General features: G+C 54.7%; 1 protein-coding gene across 1 annotated transcript; it reads right to left on the reverse strand.

Moving 5' to 3' along the window:
* Positions 1 to 4,080: 4,080 nt before the first annotated feature.
* On the reverse strand, positions 4,081 to 15,701 carry LOC140902467 (dnaJ homolog subfamily A member 1-like). Its single transcript, XM_073322571.1, has 8 exons — positions 15,636 to 15,701; positions 11,191 to 11,339; positions 10,920 to 11,109; positions 9,215 to 9,319; positions 7,605 to 7,832; positions 7,254 to 7,484; positions 6,363 to 6,463; positions 4,081 to 5,572 (listed from the first exon to the last, which is right to left on the reverse strand). Exons 2-8 carry the CDS (start codon positions 11,320 to 11,322, stop codon positions 5,345 to 5,347), a joined length of 1,215 nt encoding a protein of 404 aa, XP_073178672.1. The 5' UTR covers positions 11,323 to 11,339; positions 15,636 to 15,701; the 3' UTR covers positions 4,081 to 5,344.
* Between the last annotated feature and the right edge of the window lie 7,412 nt (positions 15,702 to 23,113).

Raw genomic sequence — 23,113 nt, forward strand, 5'->3', positions numbered from 1 at the left:
GGTGTAAGCCTTCGCAGCTGACGGCGGCAGTACCATGGGGTAGCAAGGCTGCAGGAGGTTTATGATGTAGGTACTATTATGGCGTGTCTTATGCTAGGGTCCCCCATTGTGCTAGGGACCGTCCCTGTGCTAAAGAGCAGACAAGCCAGGCCCAGGGGGCTTCATGTGGCATTCAGATCTGGCCTCACATTAAAAGTGACCAGGGATACTCCGACGACTACGGCTGCTTGGAGAACTGGTTTGACATCAGAGAGAAGAATCAGGTGAAACCTGGCGGCAAAGGGCAGGGATTTGGACCCGTTCTCAGCTTAAAAACACTCTCTTGTTACCAGTGCTTAACTCAAATGCCCAGGGGACACTAGGGAGAAACACAGTCTTTGTTAAAAGAAAAGGTCAACCTCCATCCCTTCCCTTTCCCAGAGTAATTCCACAAGCCAGGTCTGCAACCTCCAAAGCAGCTGTGACGCAAACAGGGCAGAGCAGACTTGAGAGGTTTCCAAGATTAATCAACAGCGAGCGCTTCAAAGCCTACCAACCTGGCATCAACCCACTGTCTGACCTAGAGACCTCATAATGTGACTCCCAAGCTCTTAGGTATTGCTGAGCAGTACATCTCAAAGGGATTTGCAAAGGAGGGCAGTATTGTCCTCCCTGTTTTACAGATGCGGAAACTGAGACCTAGCGTTTTACTCAGGATCACCCAGCAGGCAAATGGCAGAGCTGGGAATAGAGCCCAGCTCACCTGAATGCCAGGCCAGCGCTCTGCCTGCTAGGCCACGCTCCTTCCCTAGGGAAGGAAATGCCGGAGCTGGCAAAGGAAGGATGGATATCCTCCCCCGTCGCCCTCTCAACAGGCAGCCCATGAGTTTATACTGGGTCAGCCCTTCAGGCCTCTATGCAAATATAACAAAGAGCAGATACAGCCCAAGCCAAGGCAGAGCCTGCTGTGTTCCCACCAGCCCCGGTGGACCCTCTGGCTCAATTTTAGGCTCCAGAGATGGGAATATTGGACAAAATGAAGCCGGACTTGCACAGGGTCAGGCCGCTGCAGAGTCGGGAACAGAACCTCAGCAGCTGGGCTCCCCAGGTCTGGATCTTAACCCCCACGGCACGTTCCCGATGGGGTTGAAATAAAGCAGCAGACACTACCTCTGGTCAGACTCGGATTTGCTTTTAATGTCATGTACAAAGTTTCCCAAAAGAAGAAGACAAAAGAAAAAAAAAGACAGACAGACAGACAGACACCAATTTAAAATACTTTCAAAAATAAATTAAAGTTTTTTGTAAAAACTACCTTCTGTGCAAAAAGGATAGAAAATCCCCTCCCCCCTCCACTTCCTGGAGGCTTAATTTAGGCTTTGAGCAAAGAAAGGAACTGACTAAAGAAAGTTAAGCAGAAGGGCCCGAGTCTCATTTTCCAGGTCCCTCTGCCAGCCCAGGAGCTTCACAGCAAGTGTGAATCGCCCTTGCCCCTTTATGCTGCCAGGGCTGGTGCAAAGGGTCCTGGGGGGAGGGAGTAGCAGCCCTGAGATAGTTAGCAAGGTGTCCTCAGGCCGGGACATGAATGGCCGTAGTGGTGCTGTCATCCTGAGCCATGTGCAGAGAACACAGACCCTGCCCCCCCCTCAAATGCCCTGGGGGCAGCTGACATCTGGATAAAGGTGACTACGCACCCCCCACCCCAAAGCCTCTCCCTTTAGCTCTGATCCCCAAGTTGAGAACCCTGGGCTAAGGCCTCCCCTCAGCCCCCATCTAATTACAGGGTGTGTCAGCAGCCTGAATTTGTCAGCCGCACCCTGGAGATCCTGTTTGTCAGCCTGGGGAGGAATCCCGCTTGCCATTGCTCGAGGGCATCCTGGGGTGGGGGTGGGAGGCGGGCCGGTTCCTAGATGAAGAGGGATCTGTCTAGGTGTAGGGACGGATCAAAGCCAGGGCCGGCTCCAACCTATCAGGACAGGAGTCTAGTCTCCTGCTCTAACCACTAACACCCACCCAGCCTCTTCCAGAGCTCAGGATAGGACCCAGGCCTCCTGACTCCCAGCCCGTCCTAACCACTAGTCAGCGCTCCCTCCCTGGAGGAAACGGGTCTCACACGCTGTGGGGAGATTGTTTAGCAGAGCCGAGCTTCCCCCGTTCCAAGCTGATTCGGGAGTTTCTGCCCCTGCAGTGGAGACTGGCTCCATGGGGTGCAGGATTCGGGGGGGTGGATCCCACAGCAGGGGTCCCTGCCCAGGGGGAGCGGTGGGGGGATCATTCATGTTAAAAGGGCAGATGCAGCAACTGGGTTGGCCTGAAGGGAGTGCGTGACGGCCCGATCTCTACTCATTGGCTCTGCTCCTGGTGTGCCACAAGACCTGCAGATGGCAGGCAGCTCAGGGCATCCCTTTGAACTCTCATTAACCCCAGCCCGAGCAGACTTGAGTCTTTTTCACCCTGCTGCACAGGCACCCCCGCAGGGCCTGGAAGAACTTTTACCGGGGACGATGCCCAAGACAAAGATGCCCCAGCTTGCCTCTCAGATGCCCCCTGGGCTGACCGGAAGCGTCAGATTCAGAGAGAGCCCCCCATGCCCACCGCAGCAGAATCAAGTCAGCCCCACTGCGTGAGACGCGATTCCTAACCGCGATGGTTCGGTATGTACCGTTGTCTACATAAGAGGAGCCACACAACTGTCTTAACGGTAGTGGTAGCTCGCCGTATTTCCCAAGTGCCCCTCACCCTAGGCCAACACATTTTAGGGTTTAATCCCCCGGTCCAGAACACGGAGTCACTGCTTGAACAAAACTCCCCCGTGGCCCCTCCTGGCTGACAGTTTAAATCCTCAACCCAGATGTTGCATTCACTTCACATTCAGCTTGCCCTGTGGCACACAAGAACTGCCAGGCTGGCTCAGACCCAGAATCCATCTATCCGGTAGCCTGTCTCTGACAGCGGCCGGTACCGGCTGCTTCACAGGAAGTCGCAAGAAACGCTGCCGCAGGACTGCTGTCTTCCTTCCATGATCGCATGCGTTTCCTCTTGCTTCCATTCCCCCGGCCTTCTGGCAACAGGTGACCGTCTGTCGGAAGACCTATGCTAGAGCTTTTCTTGGCCCGACGCAGTCTGCTCACTTCCAACCCCCGTCGGCTGCGGGGACAATGACTCAAGGGGTGGTGACTGCAGGAAGAAGAGTGCCGCAAACAGATCTCTTTGCTGATCGGCTGTGGCAGCAAGAGGAAGTGCTTGGGGCCAGTTTCTGGGGAGCGCTGAGAGCGCAGGGTTTGTACCGTGAGCTGGGGAGGTTTCCTGAGAAGACTCTGCACTTTGCTCCTGCCGTCCAAGGAGGAAGATAAGTCTCTCAGCTCACCCCTGTGATGTAGGCATGATCTCCACTTTACAGCGGGGGGAAACTGAGGCACAGCCTTGCTGAAGTCACAGCGGCAGAGCTGGGAACAGAAGCCACATTTTCTGCCTCCCAATTGCCTACTCTAACCACTCAGCCATACTCCCTTGCGTTCTGCCACCAGGTACTGTGGGCCTATCAAACACAGGTCTACTTCACTCCTCTCCCAGCCCATGAACCTCAGCATGCGGCCTTCAGGACCCATTCCTTAACCACCTCTAACAGGTCAGCGAAAAGGTGGCAGCACAAATCAGCGTTCAGCAATAATGAGTAGCAGATTGGCACTCGACCGCCCCAATGGGGTGGATGCATTAACCTGGGAGTGACGGGCAGCGGCTGAGCCCCTAGCTACGGTACCTGGCACGGGCGATAAGTAAGCTCAACGGTATTTGCATTGGTTGAGCTGACTGGAGAGACTCAAGGTGAACCAGCAGAATGCACCACGACCCAGACAGGCGAGAAAGGAAGGCAATTAAAACCAAGAAGCTTCAAGCTCAGTGGTTTGAGCATTGGCCTGCTAAACCCAGGGTTGTGAGTTCAATCCTTGAGGGGGCCATTTAGGGATCTGGGGCAAAAATTGGGGATTGGTCCTGCTTTGAGCAGGGGGTTGGACTAGATGACCTCCTGAGGTCCCTTCCAACCCTGATATTCTATGATTCTAAGAGCCCTCTCCGTCCAATTAAAAGAAAAAGCAACCCTTGAAAGAAACAGCTGAGCAATGCTTTATTCTGGGATAGCGCATAGCTCAGGACTACCAGTAGATGGCACTACAAACCCCAAACGCCTGTGGGCAGGACTGATTCTTCATTGCCCTACGCCTGGTGCACTTATTTACACCGGTTCTGATCCAGCAGCATTTTGCACCAACTGTGCACTGGTGTAAACAACAACAGGGCAGGGCAACTGGGAATCAAGCCCTGGGATTTCAGCGCTACCGACAGGATCGGCGGTAGAGGTCTGCGAAGCAGACCCAGGCGCCTCATACTAGATCTTGGCCCCGAGACCTCCTTCCGGGCAGATCTGATTCCAGGTTCGGGATTATTTGTAGCTAAGTGCCACGGACTCCTCAGAAATCTTTCCACATTCGGTTGCTCGCTAAGGGAACGCGAGGCAATGGAAAACCCAAGTGGACAGACGTGTCTTTGCGAAGCTGCTGGCGTTGTCCTAGCGGAGGAAAAGTGGCTTTGTTTAATAAGTCCCTGTTATTCCCTCCCCGGGAAAACAGCCCCTTTCGCTTAAATGTGCAACAGAAGATCTCGAGAGCGAGCGCGCGCGTCTTTGCAGCTGAGGCGGGGAAGCCGGACAGTCCACCCAAAGCAGAGGAGGAAGCAAAACTCCCGGGGCAGGTCGCGAAACTGCACGAAGCTTTAGTGCAAAAACGGCACGTTGACTAGAGCTGGTCAATTTCCCATGGGTCTGAGTGGAGAATCCGGAAGGGGTTTAAACCCAAGGACCTGATTCTCGAGGACACTAAGGTTCTTTGATGCTGCTCCGGCTGCACAGAAAGGGCCCGCCTGTGGGCCCGGGGTACAATTACTCCCACTTTAAGGCCTCCTTATTGTGGCCTAAAGGGGCTTCGGTGTGAATGAGATTCAGGCCCCGAGAGTGACAGCTGTGAATGATCCCTGTAGACATTGATCCTGATGCATTGTGCCCAGGGACCCTTTTACACCACTACGCTCCTCAGAGGCGGTAACTACTGTGAGCTGGATCCTAAGCCCTCGAGTACGTGCTGGCAGGATGTGGGATGCGAGGAACTCCCGTGCTGAGCCTTCTCCCACTGCAGGGGCTCAGTGGCGCCCCCCGGGGAGCGACCGAGCTAGGCCGGAGCTACGCTAGTTCCGCCGAACTGGACCGCTGGCAGCGTTAACTATTTACATCCCTGAACTGCACGACCTTCCGAACCACCCCCCTCGCCCCGCCCCCCCCCCCGCTCCAGGGTGGGGGAGGCCGCCCAGGGGGCTACGACGTGTGGCACTGGACGTGCGGGCGTGAGGCCTCCTCGAAGTCGTCTTCGTGGTAGGCCTCGCCGGCGTGGGGCTGCCACCAGTGTCCCGGCTGGGAGAAGTAGTCGCTCAGTTCCACCTCCTTCATGTCCTCCGTCGCCATGACCTCTGCTTGGGGTGGGAAGAAAGTGCGGAGCTGGCGGAGATGGTCGGGGGAGAGCCAGCCTGGCTCTGGGAATCTCACCTGGGGGACGCAAAGCGAGATGTGGAAGGACATCCAGGACCGAGGGCCCATGCTGCAGGGAGGGTGGGAAACTCCCTGACAGCAAGAGCGGACATCAACATCACCCCAAAAGCCCCAGCTCCCTCGCATCCTCCCTCCTGATGGAAACGACCCCCTGAATGAGTCAATGAACCCACCAAGTGTCCACCTAAAAGCCACGTCTACAACCAAAGCGCTGAAGTCGGGAGGCAGCAGGTGACTCATAAGCCTCTTATGTGAACCGGGCACTAGAGGGAGAGAGAGAGTCACAGGGGCTATAGCCCACTGTCCTCACCGGTCTCGTACCTAACCCAGAGACGTTGCAGCTCTGCCCAGCCCCGATTGCTTCTCTGATCTTCCCTCTAACTTGGCTACGCCCTGCTTCTCCCCAGATGCTCGGAACGGATGGCTCCTTCCAGGCATGGCTCTGGATCCCAGATCCACAGAGGGAGGGGCTAATCACTGATACAGAGCCCATGCAAGGCTGGTGGCTGCTTGGTAAGAGTCGTCAGAGCTGGGAACAGATCCCTGATCCCCAGGCCCTGTATCTCAGCCCCCAGACAGGAGGCAAAGCCCTCTCAAATCTGGATGGGGTTTTCTGGGCGTCTCTTTGGGGTGGCCGGTCATTTCATTGCTATGGAGCTCAGGGACGGACAGAGTCCTCAGCTGGTGTAAGCCGGCACGGGCCCAACACCGGGGCTCGGGCCACTGACACCCCAGCTGGGGCTCAGCCCCATGGGCTCCCTTGGAAGGTGCCTGCCCCGCCCCTCACCTGGAAGTGTATGATGAGCCGGCCCTTCTGGGCGGGGCTTCTGTAGATGGGCATGCCCTCGTTGGGGACGCACTTCACAGATCCTGGCCGGATGACGTCACCTGAGCGGGCGGGGTGAAAGAGAGCCAGGCGGTTTCAGCCCCTGTGCAGGACGCTGGTTTGGAAAGCCCACATGCCTGGAGCCTCGCAGGCTTGGGACAGCTCCCTGCATGGCCCCTGGCTTGCTGGGCTCCAGCCAGTGTCGCCCTAAGGATAGCGAGCCCACAGGGCCGCATCACAGTCACACCTTGGCATGCTGTGACCGAGAGGTGCCAGGGAGATGCCCAGAATGAGACATTCAAGGGGTTGGGGAGTTTGGGGAGGTCCCTAGATGAGTCTCTCACAATGGTCTGCATGGTGGGAGGCTTCCTGCTGCAGGGCTTTGCTTGACTGACCTTCAAAAGAGGCATCTTTTGGATCCAACATGTGTTGGGGTAGTGGCCATCCCTGGGCTAGCAAGGGGCTGTCTACAGGGTATATTATTGATTCCCTGTGGTTGCCTTTAATCTGAGCCACGTGACCAGATGTCATGGTGATGGGCACACAAACAAATAAAGGTCGGGTCTGTCCAGAGTGGGTGGATATCACCCTCATGCTACAGGTAGGGAAACTGAGACACCGTGAGGGGAAGTGGCTTACCCAAGGTCACACAGCAGGTCAGTGGCAGAGGTGGGAATAGAACCCAGGAGTCCTGGTGTCCAGTCCCCCCTGCTCTAAACCACTAGACCCCACACCTCTCCCAGACTTGGGAACAGAACCCAGGAGTCCTGGTGTCCAGTCCCCACTGCTCTAACCACTCCCCTCCCAGGAATAGAACCCAGGAGTCCTGACAGCTCCAGGTTGCCGACTCACCGTGCTGTGAGGAGACGAGCAGGGTCCTGTTGTCCAGAGTGTGGACAACTTGCCTGAAGCCACAGAGAGCGTCCACCAGGCTGATTTCCTTTCGAAGGACCAGGTTGTTGCCAATGCGCTGGAAGACAGGGTGCTCCTTCTGATCCAGGACGATGACCACGTCCCCAGGCTCTAGGCCGGGCACCTGGTCCCCTTCCTCATGGAATGTGATCCTCTGCCCGTCCTGCATGCCTGCAAAATCAACACTGATAAGCTGGCGCCCTGGATCACCCCACAGGCTAGCTGTCAAAGTTCCTGTCCTGGATCCCCAGACTCAACCCTCCCTCAATCCAGACAGCACCCTGGCCTCACCTCTGTCCAGGTGGACATTCAGGATCTTCTTCTCCCGCACCACCCGTCTGCCGTTGCAGGTCAGGCAGCGATCGAGGGGCCGGACCCACTCGCCCTGGCCCTGGCACTGTGAGCACATGGTCTGGATCTGCTGGATCATGCTGGGCCCCAACTGGTGGATGTGAAACTCCATGCCAGTGCCATGGCACTTGGGGCACCTGCTGTCGACGCCTTCCCGGACCCCGCAGCCTGCGGACAAGGGAGGAGAGACAAGACAGAGGGCGTCAGTGCAGGCCTGGGGGCTCCCTGGGCGGTGGAGACACAATGCAGAGCTACACAGCAGCAGCTTCGGGATGAAGCTCCTGCATCGTCTCCAGCTTACATCCCCTCATGGGCAGGGTAAATGGACACATGGAACAGACAGATGGGACGCACCAGCCAGGGATCTCAGAGCTCTTGGCGGAGGAGAGAAGGGGTGGAGCAAAATCCTCATCCCCATTGCCCGGCAATGCCCATCTGGTGCAGTGATTTTGGCAGAGCTGGGATAGAACCCAGAAGCCCTGACTCCCAGTCCTCTGCTCTAACCATTAGCCCCCACTCCCCACCCAGACCCAGGAACAGAACCTAGGAGTCCTGATTCTCAGCTCCCTGATCTAATCACAAGCTCCCACTTCTCTGACCCAGGAAGAGAACCCTGGAGTCCTGACTGCCAGGCCTTTCCTGCTCTAATCACTAGGTCACACTCCCCTCCTGGAGCCAGGAACAGAACCTGAGTCTTGACTCCCAGTCCTTTGCTCTGGCCCCTGGACCAAGCTTTCTCTTCATACACCCACAGCGGAGTCTCCATAATCTGAGGGTGAAACTCAGCGGGAAGCAGCCTAGACAGGGTTGCACTTGAGTGAGTGTGGCCTCATGCCCCCTAGCCCTGCCCCCAATTACAGCCCCACCCCCAAATTCAGGTCACTCCTGGTGCTGTGCCAGAGGGAGCTTTGACATGAACATGGGAATGAGGAAGTCCCAAGAGGCTCCGCCCTTCCTTCTTCTCATTGGCTGGAGATTGGAGGGGCGGAGTTATGCTTCCCACCTCACTTTTTGCATTTAAATAAGATGCAGGGCCCTAGACTAGGGTTACCATACGTCCGTATTTTCCCGGACATGTCCAGCTTTTTGATTCTTAAATTGCCGTCTGGGACGAATTTTTAAATATCTAAAAACGTCCAGGATTTTACCGTTATTATTTTTCCCCAAAAAAGAGTTGATTATTCAAGAAAGAGAGTGAACGTTGACCATTCGAGAAAGAAAGTGAATGCTGATCTCTCGAGAGAGTGTCCGCTTTTTCTCCCTAGCTCCCAGGGCTTGTGCCGTGGAACAGCTGTTTTGTGCGGCTGGGAGGGACGGGGGAGGAGGGGGAACGTGGCGCACTCAGGGGTGGAGGCGGGGCTGGGATTTGGGGAAGGGGTCCAATGGGGCAGGGAGGGGGCAGAGTTGGGGCAGGGACTTTGGAGAAGGGGTTGGAATGGGGGCGGGGAAGGGATGGCTGGAGGGGCACGAGCAAATCCCCCCCCCCGTGAACTGTCCTCTTTTTTGAATGTTCAAATATGGTAACCCTGCCCTAGACCCGGTTCACTCACCATTGCACTTGCTGCAGATGACGTTCTTCTGCAGGGACAGCTTTCGGGTGGTGCCGTTGTACAGATCCTCCAGGGTCACCGAGAGCGGATGCACCACTGTCTTTCCTGACCACAGGACAGAGAGAGATCAGACTCTGATCAAGGACCACCCCCATGTCCCACAGGGACAGCAGTCTCCCTGCACCTCAAGCCATCTCCACAGTGCCTTAGAAAAACTTTACAAGCTAAATACATACAGGGAATGCTTTGCCCAACCCAGAAAGGCAGTCACCTCTGAGGTGGAGAGTAGCAGCTGTTCAACAGCGAAGAGCAATGCTGCGCAGGGATCACCCACGCAGCAGTGAAATGCAGCCACCTCTGGGGATGGAACATGGCAGCCGTTGAACAGCTATATAATGTCATGCAAGAGGACAGTATCAAAACCGTCCTGTCACAGTTACAGAACCCTCTCCAGTCTCTCTGAGTTCACGCCTACAGGTGACAGACCTCTTCCACTCTTGGACCGTGTACCTGGGCTACGGCCCCATGACCAACCCTGATAGCAGGCCTGGCTGGGTTTGGCCCCTGCAGTCCTTCCCTTCGGGAGCCAGTCAATACAGAGACCAGACAACTTTCTTAAAACAAAGAATTGTTCAATCTTAACAGCAAAGCAGGAGAGAGAGAGAGAGAGGATTTTAACCCAATGAAGAGTCAATCTGCAGTCAATCCATTTTCCTCCAAGGCTTATCAGCCCCTGGAAACTGAGGCTGGCTCAGTCGCTTTGCAGGGCCCGTGTCTCTATCTTGGCCTGTTCTCCAAACAACTCACTGGCAACGGCCCCTCCTCCACTCCCTGCTCTCTAGACCTGTCAGTTCCCAGCCTTCGCGACACAGCTGGGTAACTTCAGCATCTTCACGATTACTAGCGCGGGTTTTGTTTCTTGGCTCCCTGCTTGCCGGCTGGGGTTTGATCTGGAACCCCTGTTCCCTACCATGGTTCCCAACAACGCTGCTATTAAGCAGACCCACCTATGCACCCAGTAAACATACCGGTGTCGTCATACAGTAATCATTTCCCATGGTCAGGTCACACGGTATTTATACATTAATACAGAGTGGCCCCTTCTCCTTCACACCCTGTAGTTAAGTGAAAGCCCCAGGGGAATTTAGAGAGTCAGGATGTAATTATCTGAGTGGGAATTTGGACAGCAGCCCGGGACTAACCTCCGTCCAGCTCCTGGCTATAGGGCTGTAATGAATAGGAGGGGCTAGGGCCTCATTTGTAAAGGGGTCACCCCTGGCAACACAGCGCCCCCTAGAGCTATGCGGAGGGACCAGTTCTGTGAGAATTCCTGGGGAAGAGAGCCCTCCGCTGACTTGCCAACGCCTCTCTAGGCAGCATCCCGGTTTAATGCAGGACCAGATCACAACCCAAAGTGGCTGTGGGGAGGCCTCACTGCCTAAGACCCCCCAGCTCAGCAGAATGAATCCGGACTCACTTATCCTTTCTTAGGTTGCCTTCAGCAGGGACAATACACAACATCAGTGCAGCCTCTTGCTGCAGGACCTGAGCCTCCGGGGGCCTCCCAGAGCCAGATCCCCACCGTTTCCCTTGAACACCTGTCCCTCCCAGCTCAGGAAGACCTGAGGGCTTAACCCTGATCTCTAGCATGGGATCCCATGCAATCAGCACCAAGCCCTGTGTCCCAGCAATCCATCCCAGGTACCTCTCCTCTCCGGCCGGCCAGGCATCCGCACCCCTCCTCCGAAGAACATGTTGAATATGTCCATCGGGGACCCAAATCCTCCTCGGCCTCCCGCGCAGCCTTCTTTCATGGCCCGCTCCCCGCCCCGGTCATACAGTGACCTCTTTTGGGTGTCGGACAGCACCTCGTAGGCTTGTGAGATCTGCTTGAACTGGGGAAGGGGAGAGGGTTAGAGACGCCGCGTGTTCCAGCGGGCGGGCGGCGCAAAGGGGTCGCTACCCTCTCTACCTACCCGCTCTCCTTCGCTGGGGTTCTTGTCGGGATGGTATTTCAGCGCCAGCCGCCGGTACGCTCGCTTGATCTCGTCCAAGGTGGCGCCTGGCTTGACGCCCAAGAGGTCGTAGTAGCCCGTTTCTTTCACCATCTTTCCCCTCTGATGCGCTGGTGGAGGAGGAGAAAGCGGGTTCAGAGCGGGCCCCCTGCCAATCCAGCTCTGCACATAGGCACTGGCTCCCCCACACTGCCGCACCCAGTCGCGCCCTGAGGTGGCAGACTATATACCAGCTCAAGAAACCTGTAGGCCCCAACACTGCAGTACCTGAGCGCCTCAAAATCTTTAACCCATGAGGCAGGGCTGTGCTATTATCCCCATCGTACTGATGGGGAAAGTGAGGTACAGAGAGGCTAAGGGACTCACTCAAGGAAGTCTGTGGCAAAGCTGGGAACTGAACCCAGGACTCCCAAGTCCTAGGTTACTGCCCTAGGCAGAGGACAGACCCGCAAATGGGACTCTAGGGCTAGTGGCAGGATCAAGAGCCCTGGAGGCTGGAGTCCTCTGTTTATGCAGACAGCAGGACATGCTCTCCCTGCCCTCCAGTGGATCTGCTGTCACCGCTGGGCCAAACCCAAGTGGCCCTGCGACCCCACATGGAACAACCCCAGAGTGGGAAGCTGGGTCCAGCCCTGCAGAACAGGAGCTGAGCCACCATTGCGGGTTCACTCTGGCCTCCACCCATGGCCTCCCCGCAGCAGTCATTTACTTGGGAAGAGAGGGGAGCCTCAGTTTCAGATTTTGCCCCCAAAAACCTCTCCGCAGCCCTGCTTCTGGCCTTGAAATCTACCAATGAATACCAGTGGCAATGGTGGTTTTGGCAACATGGATACCTGCCCGCTGGGAACTATGGTAAGTCCCTCTCCGAATTTCCTGCCTACACGAGCCACCAGGCAGGAATGCCTTTTCAATTACTAGGGACCAGGGCTAATTAAGGTTGGGTTATCTAAAGGCAAAAGGCTCCATACCCTGTTACCAGCCCAGCTAGTCCCTGTCCTTGGCAATATGCTGGAAACAGACAGCATCTGCTGCCCTATGGACTATTGCAGCCTGTGTCTTTAAGCACTGGGGTGTGGCGTTTTAAGTGTGACCAAGGCTCAGAATGGGGACATCCCTCCCTTTTGTGTTCCCCTATTTAATCCCTCCCCTGCAAACCAGGGCTGCTAAGCCTGTTTAGTGCCTACGTCCAGACTGCCAGTGGAATAGAAAAGGCTCTTGGCTCAGGTAATTAAAAAAGCGGACCACCGTGACTATTAGCAGCAGATTGGCCCAAGTCAGCTGCGCTCGCAGCACCACGAAGGAGCAATGCAGCTGACCTTGGGCACTGGAAAATCCACTGCGATTATGTTACCAAAGGGGGATGAATAACACAGCACTGGCAAACTTTGTTGCCTGATTCTGTAAGAAGCTGAATGCCTCCCGATGGGGGACAAGCACCCTCAGCTGCTCCGGAAGTCCACAGGCGCTGAGGGTGCTCAATAGCTCCCAGGAGATGCTCAGCTGCTGGCAGGCTCAGACCCTAGATTGGGTGCACTGCTTCTGGACCCGCTCCCAGAGTTCAGGTCAGACAGAACCCAGCTTTGACCGAGTTTGTGGGATTCCTAGATCTGTGCCCTTGTTACAGATCCCCGGCCCAGGATGCCTGAGAAGGCAGAGGGCACGGTGTAAATTACACGCCCACTAGCTTGGACAGGGTAAGTCTGAAGCCAGCGTGATCTGTTCCCTTGACCCGCACCCCCATCCAATCCACACAACGCATTCCGAAGCTCACGCCCTTATCCCAAAGGCTGCAGCAGGAACCTTGGTTTGGACCAATTTAAACCGGCTTGGCACCAGTGCAGTCTTCCAAGTCCACGTGAAGCCCCCTCCCTAGTAGGGTTAGACCCTTGCCAACTTCAGCCATTTTGAAACACAGTTTAAAGGGCAAAGAGACTGCAGCGCGGGCTACAAGCTTCCTTCCACAACAACGGGGGCCAGATGTTGGAAGATTCACCACGGACAGGTTAAACTGGCTTGCCCAGGACTAGGTATGAATGATGGTGAGGCTGCAGGATCAACGCCCTGGTGACGGGCCCGGCAATCCTCAGTTGTCGGCAGTTTCAGCAGGGTGCTGTCCCTGGACCCGGCTGGGGTGTAACTGCCTCGGGCTAGCAGAGGACTAATAAGATCAAAGCTCCACCATCCTCCACTTGCTGGTAAGAGTTTACTCTCTTCTCCTCACTCCAGAGCCTCTTGTCCACTGCAAGTGGGGAGGGTCTTCACTACTGTACCCCTCCACCCCAACCTCTGTTTTTAGGGTTCCCTTCCTCCATGAATAGCTACCGCACCTCTGCTGCTCCTCAGGGCTCTTCTGGGCAACAGCAAATCCAGATCACCCACACAGGGCTCTGAACAGCAGTTGTGAAACTGACCGGAATCTTGTTAATTACAGGGTCAGCAGAGCTCCCAGCCACAACTGGGAGAGGCCTGTCTGCAGATTCAGGCTTTGTTCACACTTGGGTGGTTTCTCTTTGTAACTTTAAGGGCTGGAAAAGTCTGTTCAAATGAAAGCAGAGGGTGTTGTGCAGATGCTGCTGGGGACAGCACCTTCAGCTCAGGGGGGTGGGGCTTTTTCAAGATAACACTGGGAGTATCTTAGGACAGCTCTGCCAACAGGTGCTCGGAGACGAAGGTGCTGAGGGCCACATAAGAACCTAAATAGAATAGAACACCCCTCTCGCTCCACAACAGAGACCCTGAATACCTGCAGCACAGAGCTAGCCCTGCAGAAAGTACAGTGGGCCCAGCAGCACACAAGAGTTCAACCAGGCCAGAATTTGGGGCTGGGGCTGGGCCTCCCCCCTGCATACCACTGTAGAGGAGTCTACGGGCTTGACTTCACTGCGGCATTAGATCGAGCATCACCCCCAACCTGATGCCCATCCACACACAAAGATCTTTTGCTCGAGTTAAGTGGTGTTTTAAACCCATGCTAGCTGGCCCAGCGGGGTGGGTACTTGAAGCTGGAGTGGTGCTGATGAAGTGGGGACTCTGTTCTGTTCAAGTTATTTCACAGTGTGGCTGCTCTCACTTGAGCTAGGCTCACTCACGGTGGTGCAAACCCCGATATGGACCCCCTTATATCGGTTTAAAACTGGCTACGTCAGTTTAACTCACACGTGTAAATCTACCAACAGAAGCGAAACCAATAAGAAATAGTTTGCGGGCAGTTACACCGGTTTAACTAAATCTGTTTAAAAATGCAACTTTAATTAAACGGGGGCAACTGTGTGCCTAGTCCAGGCCTTATTCTAGTTTCAAATGGAAGCGACACCACAGCACAAAAGCATTTCTCAATTGGCAGTGTCAGCAGAGAGCGCAAGGGCAAGGCAGGGCAGGGGTCACGGGCGAGATGCTAGCAGGACGGCATTGGAAAGCGCGTCCTGGTGCCAGCAATACTGCATCGTTTCTGGGGATGAACGAAAGATCCCAGTTTCCAGGGCTGTCAACTCAGAGGGAAGTTCACTAACTCCAGCGAACTCTGCAGTGGGTACTTCAGAGGCTCTGAGAGACAGGGCCCAAGCCCCCGTGGGTTGGGGGGCGGGGAGGCACTGGTGAAGAATGAATCTTCTAGCCATACGGAGCAGGGGCAGCGCCGATCAGCCCCATCCCTGACGCTGGAAGGCGAACGGGGCGCTCGGTCCCCGTGGCCCATTCGGACATTGGCCTCTCTGCTCAGGGTGCCAACAGGGAAGGTGATGGTGTCCCACCCCGCAGCACCTGTCGCAGGGTGGGGCTGCCCTGCCTCTCCCAGCCGCCCTTAGCATGGGGTGCTGATCTCTGGGGTGACACAGTACACAGCCCTGACCCTACCTCGGGGTGGGGGGCGGCTGGACCCTGGGATGGGGGAGGGACTCAGGCATCTAGGGACTGGCCATATCAATCTCTGGGGTAGGGGAGGAACCTAGGGGACTGTCTGGGATTTTCCCCAACAGGGTAACAGCCCCTGGGGTGGGGAAAGGACCCAGGCGTCCGGGAAGGGTGTAAATCCATGGGGTGGGGGAATGTCTGGGGGGGGGGGGGAGGAATCCCACGGGGGAAGGACCCAGGCGTCCGGGGAGGGCTACTCGGAGATCGCAGACCTGGGAGGGGAGGGACCCAGGCGTCCGGGGGGCGGGGAAGGGACCTAGGCATCACGACGGGGGGGAGGGGGGGGACCGACGATGTGCAGGGGGGGAAGGGACCCAGGCGTCCGGGGAGGGCTACTCGGGGATCGCAGACCCGGCAGGGGAGGGACCCAGGCGTCCGAGGGGGGGGAGGGACCCAGGAGTCCGAGGGGGGCTACCCGGGGGCCGCAGTCCATGACGGAGTGGGGGGAAAGGACCCAGGCATCCGAGAACCCCCCCCCCCCCCCGTAACTCACCCACCTTCAGTCTTCAGCTTCTTCCACCCTTCTCTGTCCGAACTCTCTGGAAGCCCGGACACGCCCCCTCCCCACCCATTGGCTGCAGCCCAGCCCCGAGACCCGCCCCTCACGGCGCCCGCATCGCCCATTGGCTCGAGTTCCACCCGAGCTCCGCCCCCAGGAAGGGGACGGCCCCGCCCCCTCTCCTCCCAGCCACCCATTGGCTGGCGTTCCGGCTGGGCTCCCACCTCCCTCCCCCTCCCTGCAGGGAGCTTGTGACCCCGCCTTCTCCCTTCCCTGATTGGCTGCCGGGCTGGCCTCTCACACTGCCGCATGCGCCCCAGACACTGGATGCAGCCACGCCCCTCCAGCGGCATGAGCTGCTCTGATTGGTGAGACTGCTGGCAAGGCTCCGCCAATCGCATGGAAGGATGGCAATTTCAAACTCTTGACTGGAGCAGGGGGCGTGGGAAGGAGGGGGAGGGGAGGGGAGGGGAAGGAGAGGAGGAAGGGGAGGGGGAGGGGGAGGGGAAAGGAGGGGAGGGGATGGGGAGGAGGAAGGGAAAGGAGAGGAAGGGGAGGGGAAGAAGAAGGGGGAGGAAGGGGAGGGGGAGGGGAAAGGAGAGGGAGGGGGAAGGGAGGAAGAAGAGGGGAAAAGGGGAGGGGGAGAGAGGAATGGGGTGGGAAAGGGGGATGGGGAAGGTTCAGGCCAGGGCTCTCCTAGGCTTCCCACAGGCTTTACTCTGGCCGGTTAAATGTCATTGCCCAAGCCCCTCTCTGCGCCCTGTCTTTCTCTTGCTGGGGGCGTTCCCTGGTTGCTGATTTAATGGTGATCCGATAGCTGAAGGATCCTGAAATTGTGAGCACAGCAAACGCAGAACGAAGCGGTCCCAATGGCTGTAACGTCCCGCAGCCCAGGAGAGGCGATGAACAGCCCAGATCCAAAAAAAGGAAGGTGTGGAACTAGACAGCTGCCCCCATAGTTAGTTTTTATACTTACATAGTTAACAGTGAAACTCAATGCCACAAGATATAAAAGGCTAAGTCTTCAGCAGGATTTTTTAAAAAAAAGGATTAGGCATTTATATGGATAATGAGAACACCCACAGTTAAACAGGATACAGGTTTAGAAGCGATATAAACCTTCATGCTCCAGGGCATCACACAACCACCAGTTGCCAGGGATCAGGAAGGAATTCTAGCTATGGGCCTGGCCATTCCATATTTGTCCAAGAGGGGGTTTCTTGCACCTTTCTCTGCGGTGGCTAGTGTTGGCCCCTGTGGGAGCCACGATACAGGGCTTAGATAGACCACGAGTCTGATTCAATCTGGCAATTCCTTGAGACTGAGTTTACAACCATCAGTAAACAGACGAAGGTGACACCACAGGGCAGCTGGAATGGAACAAGAATGCTAGCAACCCGAGATATTGCAGGAAAAATGCAGCCGGCAGCCGCTATTTGCACAGAGCAACAATATGGTGAAATGCCAACTGTTTCGCTATGCCCTAGCATGCTCATTGTGGGACTCTGTGAGGTCAGTGACCAGGGAAAGCTGTCTCTCCTAGGCTGAGAACATTTTTTTAATTAACTGGGCTCACAAGGAACATAGCAACTTTAGAACAGGGTAGGAAAGATCAGGGGAGGGAGACGTAATCCGTGGTTGACTGACAGTTCCCTGGGAGAAAGGCTGCTTTTTTAAACAGCTTGCTCTGGCAGCGTAAAAGAGCCTTCAGGTTGGTGGGAATGGCCCCCTGAGAATCTGCACTGGCTGGGGGGGGCTCCCTGGTGGGTGTGGAGCAGAGGTAAGGTCGTCCCCTGCATCAGCCCCTCTTCCAACCTCCAGTGTCGATGGCAGATCAGGAGCGCAGTTGGAACTTACTGCATTGTGGCTACTCTCTGCTTCCCAGTAGCCCTGGTCCAGAGTAAGTTAGAGCACCCCTGAGACTGCTCTTACTTACACCAGGATCCAGGGAGGGCCCTGCAGGCTCCCAGAAAACAGGGGTGCAAAAGGGATCTTAAACCCACCTTAACGCCCCCACCCTTCCATATCCCAAGCACAATAACTGAGAATATTTGTATAGATGTAAGAATTACTGCTGGAACTAAAGCTGGAATATAATAGTATTGCTCACACACTGCAGTGGCAGTCACATTAGAAATAACTAATTTAGACAGCTAGGTTAGATTTGGTGGCATGGCTAGATAGAGAGATCAGATTATCTCCTCTCAGCTACAGGAGGATGGTTGCAGAGAGAGAGAGAAAATTGATTACTTTACATTTCTATAGGACCACGTGCCCCAAAGCGAGGGCAATAAATTGGCTGGGCACAGGACTGGAACTCAGTAGACCTGGGGGTCTCTTCCTGGCTCTGCCACTGATTGGGTGATCTGGGGCAAGTCACAGTCCTGCTCTGTGCCTCAGTTTCCCCATCTGTAAAACAGGGATAATGCTACTGGCCTCTCTCGTAAAGCAGTTTGAGAGCTATGGAGGAAAAGTGGGGAATAAAAGCTAGGGATTATTATTCTGTATCAACATGTATATTTTATAGGGTATGCTCAGCACCGCAGTAAGATTTGGCCTTAGAACAGCATGGGCGATATAGTGTATTTGGATGACAGTAGCAGTCGGGTACATCTACACACAAAACCAAAACAACCTGCAGCAGTGAGTCAGAGCCTGGGGCTACAGACTGGAGCTTGCGCTAAGATGCTAAAAATACCCATGTAGACACTCTGGCTCGGGCTGGAGCTTGGGTTCTGATGCCTGGGGAGAAGGGTGGCTTTCAAAGCCTGGGAGGGAACACCTGAGGAGGTGAGGCTCCAAACAGCCAAAGGGTGGGGGAAACAGATTATTAGCATCCATTGTACAGCTGGGGAACTGGTACACCAAGAAACGAAGTGACTGGCCAAGGTCTGTAGCAGAGGCAGGAATTGAACCCAGGTCAGTGTCTTAACCAGTGGCCAACCTTCCTGCACACCTGGCGGTGGTATTTAAATCAGACCAGACAACCCCCCACCCTCCTTCCTCAGGCTTTTGTTGCAAGTTGGACCCAAACCGGAGAGAGGCCCGTTTCCTGGCTCCGGTTTGTACGCCTGGGAAATCCTGCCAGACGGCCGATCTTGCCAGACTTCAGCTGCTTTCATCTGAGATCTCCCAAGAGTGCTCCCGTCAAATCCAAACCCTGCATCCCAGCCTGGAAGCCCAGCTCTCTTTCCAACCTGAAACTCCCAGTGGTGCCATGCAAAAAGCATTCCCGGCCTTTGCAATGTGCTGTCAGAGGCTCTAGGGGGTGCCCTGAGCATTGCCTGAAACAGGGCCTGGCAGCTGTCAAGGCTATTGCTCCAACAGCTGTGACAAATCCACAGGAGGGTTTTAAAATACCTCCCGTGGCCAGGCAAGGCAACTGGGCCGAGAGGCAACGCTTTGGTTTGGCTTATTTATTATTATTCTTTTTTAATTTCCCTACTCGGTGTCTGCAGAAGCGGATCCAGAGGAGGAAAAGACAGACTGGGATGGAAGTTGCTTTATGGCAGCATCCAGGGGCCTTCAGTGAGATCAGGGCCCCCGCTGCGCTTGGTGCCGTACGTCCCCACAGTGAAAGACAGTCCCTGTCCTCAAAGAGCTTCCAGTCCAAGCAGACAGAGGAAGGATTATTATCCCTATAGGACATTATCCCTATTATCCCTATAGGGGGAAACTGAGGCACAGAGTGATGACATGGCTTGCCCAAGATCACAGAGGGAGTTTGAGATGTTGAACCCAGACCTCCTGAGTCCCAGCCCAGTGCCTTAATGGCAAGGCCAGAAGGGCTGCTTATAGCCCAGGGTGGGTGTGACAGTAATTTGCCACTAGCGCAGCTGCTCAACAGCCTATGTGAAATGAGTTTGTGGGATCTCCTTTCATTCTCTAGTGAACAGATCAAGGCCTTTACCCCAGCTGGGGGTATGTCTGTACTGGAAAAAAACAAAATCCTGCAGCAGTGAGTCCCAGAGCCCTAGTTTACAGCCTTGGGGAGGGGACTGGTTTCCAGAGCTCAAGATCCAGCCGGAGCAGGAACGTCTACACAGCTGGTTTTAGTCAATCTGTAGATCCAGGCTCTGAGATTTGATGCCGCTGGGTTTTTTATTTTTTGCAGTGTAGACATACCCTTGGAGACAAAGGATTGAACAGTCCATGCTCAGTGAACTCCCTCCTCTGTCCTAAACAGGGTGCCTCCGGGGATGGCCGGGGGGGTGGGGGGGGCTGATACACAGGTTGTGGGGGAAACGCCACCCTGCTTCTGCCCATGCTGGACCTAGAGAGGAGACTTCCTGCTCTCTGAGCTGCAGCCCAGATCCCCTTTTGTCCCCCCCCCGTCCCCCCCGCATCCCTGTAGCTTCTTTTTTTTGGGGAAAAAAAATGGTGTGTGTGAAAAAACTCCCTTCCCGGAGAGAAACATCTTCTGGGTCAGCTGTTTTCCACCTGCAGCAGAGTGGGGTGAGAGCTTAAAATAAACCCCTCAATTCCAGCCCTTTCTTTCCTCTTGCGCTAGCTCGTTATTTGGAGAGGCTGGCTCAGGAAAGAGGCATTTCCGCTCCCTTTCAGAAAGGTCTTAGTCACCCAGCACCAGGCCCTGATGTCATTTCATTATCTGCAAAAGCATGTCTGGCGATAGGGCCGGCAGAGAGCAAGAGCCGAGGCTGTCTCTTCCCTGCACGGAGAGATACGCTTTGCACACAGAGATCCCGCATGAGCTGTACAATTCTAGTGGCTACGAGGCCCAGGTAGCTTCTACCTGGCCGCAACTAGCTCCAGGGCTTAATTTATGCTAGGGCTGAGCCCCGGCACTTCTGGGCCGGGCAGTTCAGGGCTCCGGCACCTCTGGGCCTGCTGCATTAGTTACAAAAGTAAAAAAATTGCTGGTGTCCTGGCACCTCTTTCGTCACAAATTAAGCCCAGTCTAGCTTCGTGGATGCCTTGTCTCCACTAAGGTTTTGACACTGAGATGGCTTTTGGGATGGGGAAAAACACACCCTCCTTTTTGCAGCAAAGTCGAGGGGGAAAAGAGCGAACGAGAGAGAAAGCACCCGAAAATGAGAGGGGCAGAGAGCGATGGAGAAAGAGCCAGTTGTTCTGTCTTCCCAGCACTCTGGAGACTGGTGCTTCCCCCCCACCCCGAGCTGCATCTTTGCCCCCGATTAGAAGCAGATGGAGAATCTGGAAAGAACTGGATTTTCCCCCCTCCGTGGGTCGGAATTTGGTTCCCCTGGTCTCCGCGGGAGGTGGGAGTGGGTCAGAGCCAGCCAATGGGCGGCTGATGGAGGGGGAGACCCTGCCTGGGAAGAGAGGGGGAAAGAAATGCTGTACATTTAAAACAAAACGCAGAAGGATCACAAAGGGAGAGCCTGTAGGTTAGCTCTTTGAGGGGAGCTGGGCTAAGGAGCGGAAGAGGAAGGAGGTGGAGATGGGGGGTGGGGAATAAAAGTGCAGCCTTTTATTTTTATTCAAGTGAATTTAGCGATGTTGTATTATGCCACCGTGGGTGCTACTCACCTCAGCAGTTACCTTTCCCACTTGTGTCAGATCTAGAGCTTCTAGGAACATATGAAGACCAGGGAAAGTAACACAGACAGTCACAAGAAAAATATCTCCTGTCCTCTATCAATTTTATTAACATCACTAACAAAGTTATAACTATCCAAGCACAGAGAAATCCTACCGATATTCATGTACAAGTTATAGGTACGGCCAGACTCACATCCTCTTAGGTGGTCTCAGGGTGTGAGGGGTCTCTCGTGGATTGATGAGCAGTAGAGGGATGGTTCCTGCTGGAGTTTTCCCCTAGGGAGCTCAGTTTCCAAAACCCTCTTTTATAATGGGATTCTGACTACACCTCGTACCCTGCGCACGTGCGTGAAAGTGTCAGGTACCCCCTTTTCCAGAGGTTGTGTATCGTTCCTTTTATTCTCATTAGCGTTGACGCACAGCCTGTATCCTGTGGGGAAGGCACTTGTTAGAAAAATAAAAATGCCTCTAGGGCATCTTGTGATCTAAAATTAATCTTATTGCGAAAACTTCACCCTATCACCCATTGGTACAGGTTTTCCCCTAATCTTGTGGCATTGGGTTATTCTTTGGTCACTTATGTCAAGCATTTCTTAACTCTAAGGCCTGATATGGCTAAGTTAAAATCTTAACAGGCCTCAGCCCGTAGGCCTTGCATCTTTACTTAGATACCTAATACTTACTTATCCCTTCTAACTACTGATCAATCTTATACTTCTATAATCCTCGCATTACACAATAAATGAATGATAAAATAAAGTCATTGGCCACAGGAGGGAACAGATCCCATCTGAACCAGATAAAAAGAAACGTTTTTGCGCACAATGAGCCTGTGGGACTCATTGCCACAGGGTATTGCCAAGAGCTTAGCACAATGCAGAAAGGGTTGGGCATTTATATGGATAATGAGAGTATCCAGGGCTATAACAGTGAGGGTTTAAAACATAAGCAAGGGCCTGATGCTCCTTGGCAGAGTGGTGTAAAGGGGTCCCGGTGTCAAAGAGAATCAGGCCCCAAGAAGATCTGAATTCTCCAGTTCCAGAGCATCAACCAACCTCTTGCTAACAGGGCACGGCTGTGGTAATTCCACAATTGCCCACTAGGGGAGTTTCTTGCACCTCCCTCCGAAGCAGCTGGTCCCAAGGGTTTCCAGAAGTGATTTCAGGGAGGCCACCTTGAGACACCTGAAAGGGGCCCGATATTTCTCTGAGATCCAGGCCCCCTTTAAGGTGTCTCAAGTTGTGGCACCCAAAAATTATTAGGCAGTTTTGGGAAATCTTGGCCGAGGATCCTGGTCTCTACGGCCAGCTTGTCTGAGCTGAGGATCTTTGATGTTCCTCCCGGGAAGAAAATCAGCAGAAAACCAGGCGACTTGTCTTTACTCCCAAGGCCCTTCACGGCTTCTCTCTCATTTGTTAGCGAGAGGTCACCTCCAGTCTCTGACTGGCGCCAGCCTCCATCACCTACTGGTTACATTTTCAAACAAGCCCCTTTGTGCTTTTCCCCGCTGCCCCTCACGCTCCCTGTAAATGCCCGCAAAGCTCCCTCCTTACCCTCCAAACCGCTCCTTAAAACTCTCCTGGGCAGTGATGCCAGTGGAAAAACCTTAACAGTGGGTAGGCCGCAGGTCTGTTGTCGTTGTTCCCTTGCTCTCGATCTGTCTGTACCCACCCATTGTCTCTTGTTGCTTCATATTTAGACTGAAAGCTCTTTGAGGTGGGGACTGTCTTTTTGTTGTGTGTCCATACAGCGCCTAGCATGCTGCGGGCCCGATCTGGACTAGGGCCCCCAGGGGCTGCTGCCAGCTCAATAAATAAAACAAGAACAGTAACAGAGTTGTAGGGGATTCAGACAGGATAAGATCATCTGGAAGCCGACCCAACAACTCTGAACTGGACTCCCACCTGCATCTAGAGGGAGATTATAAATCTCTATTTCCTGACACTCCTGATC

The sequence above is a fragment of the Lepidochelys kempii genome, chromosome 24 (genome assembly GCF_965140265.1).
Source record: "Lepidochelys kempii isolate rLepKem1 chromosome 24, rLepKem1.hap2, whole genome shotgun sequence".
Taxonomy (NCBI): domain Eukaryota; kingdom Metazoa; phylum Chordata; order Testudines; family Cheloniidae; genus Lepidochelys; species Lepidochelys kempii.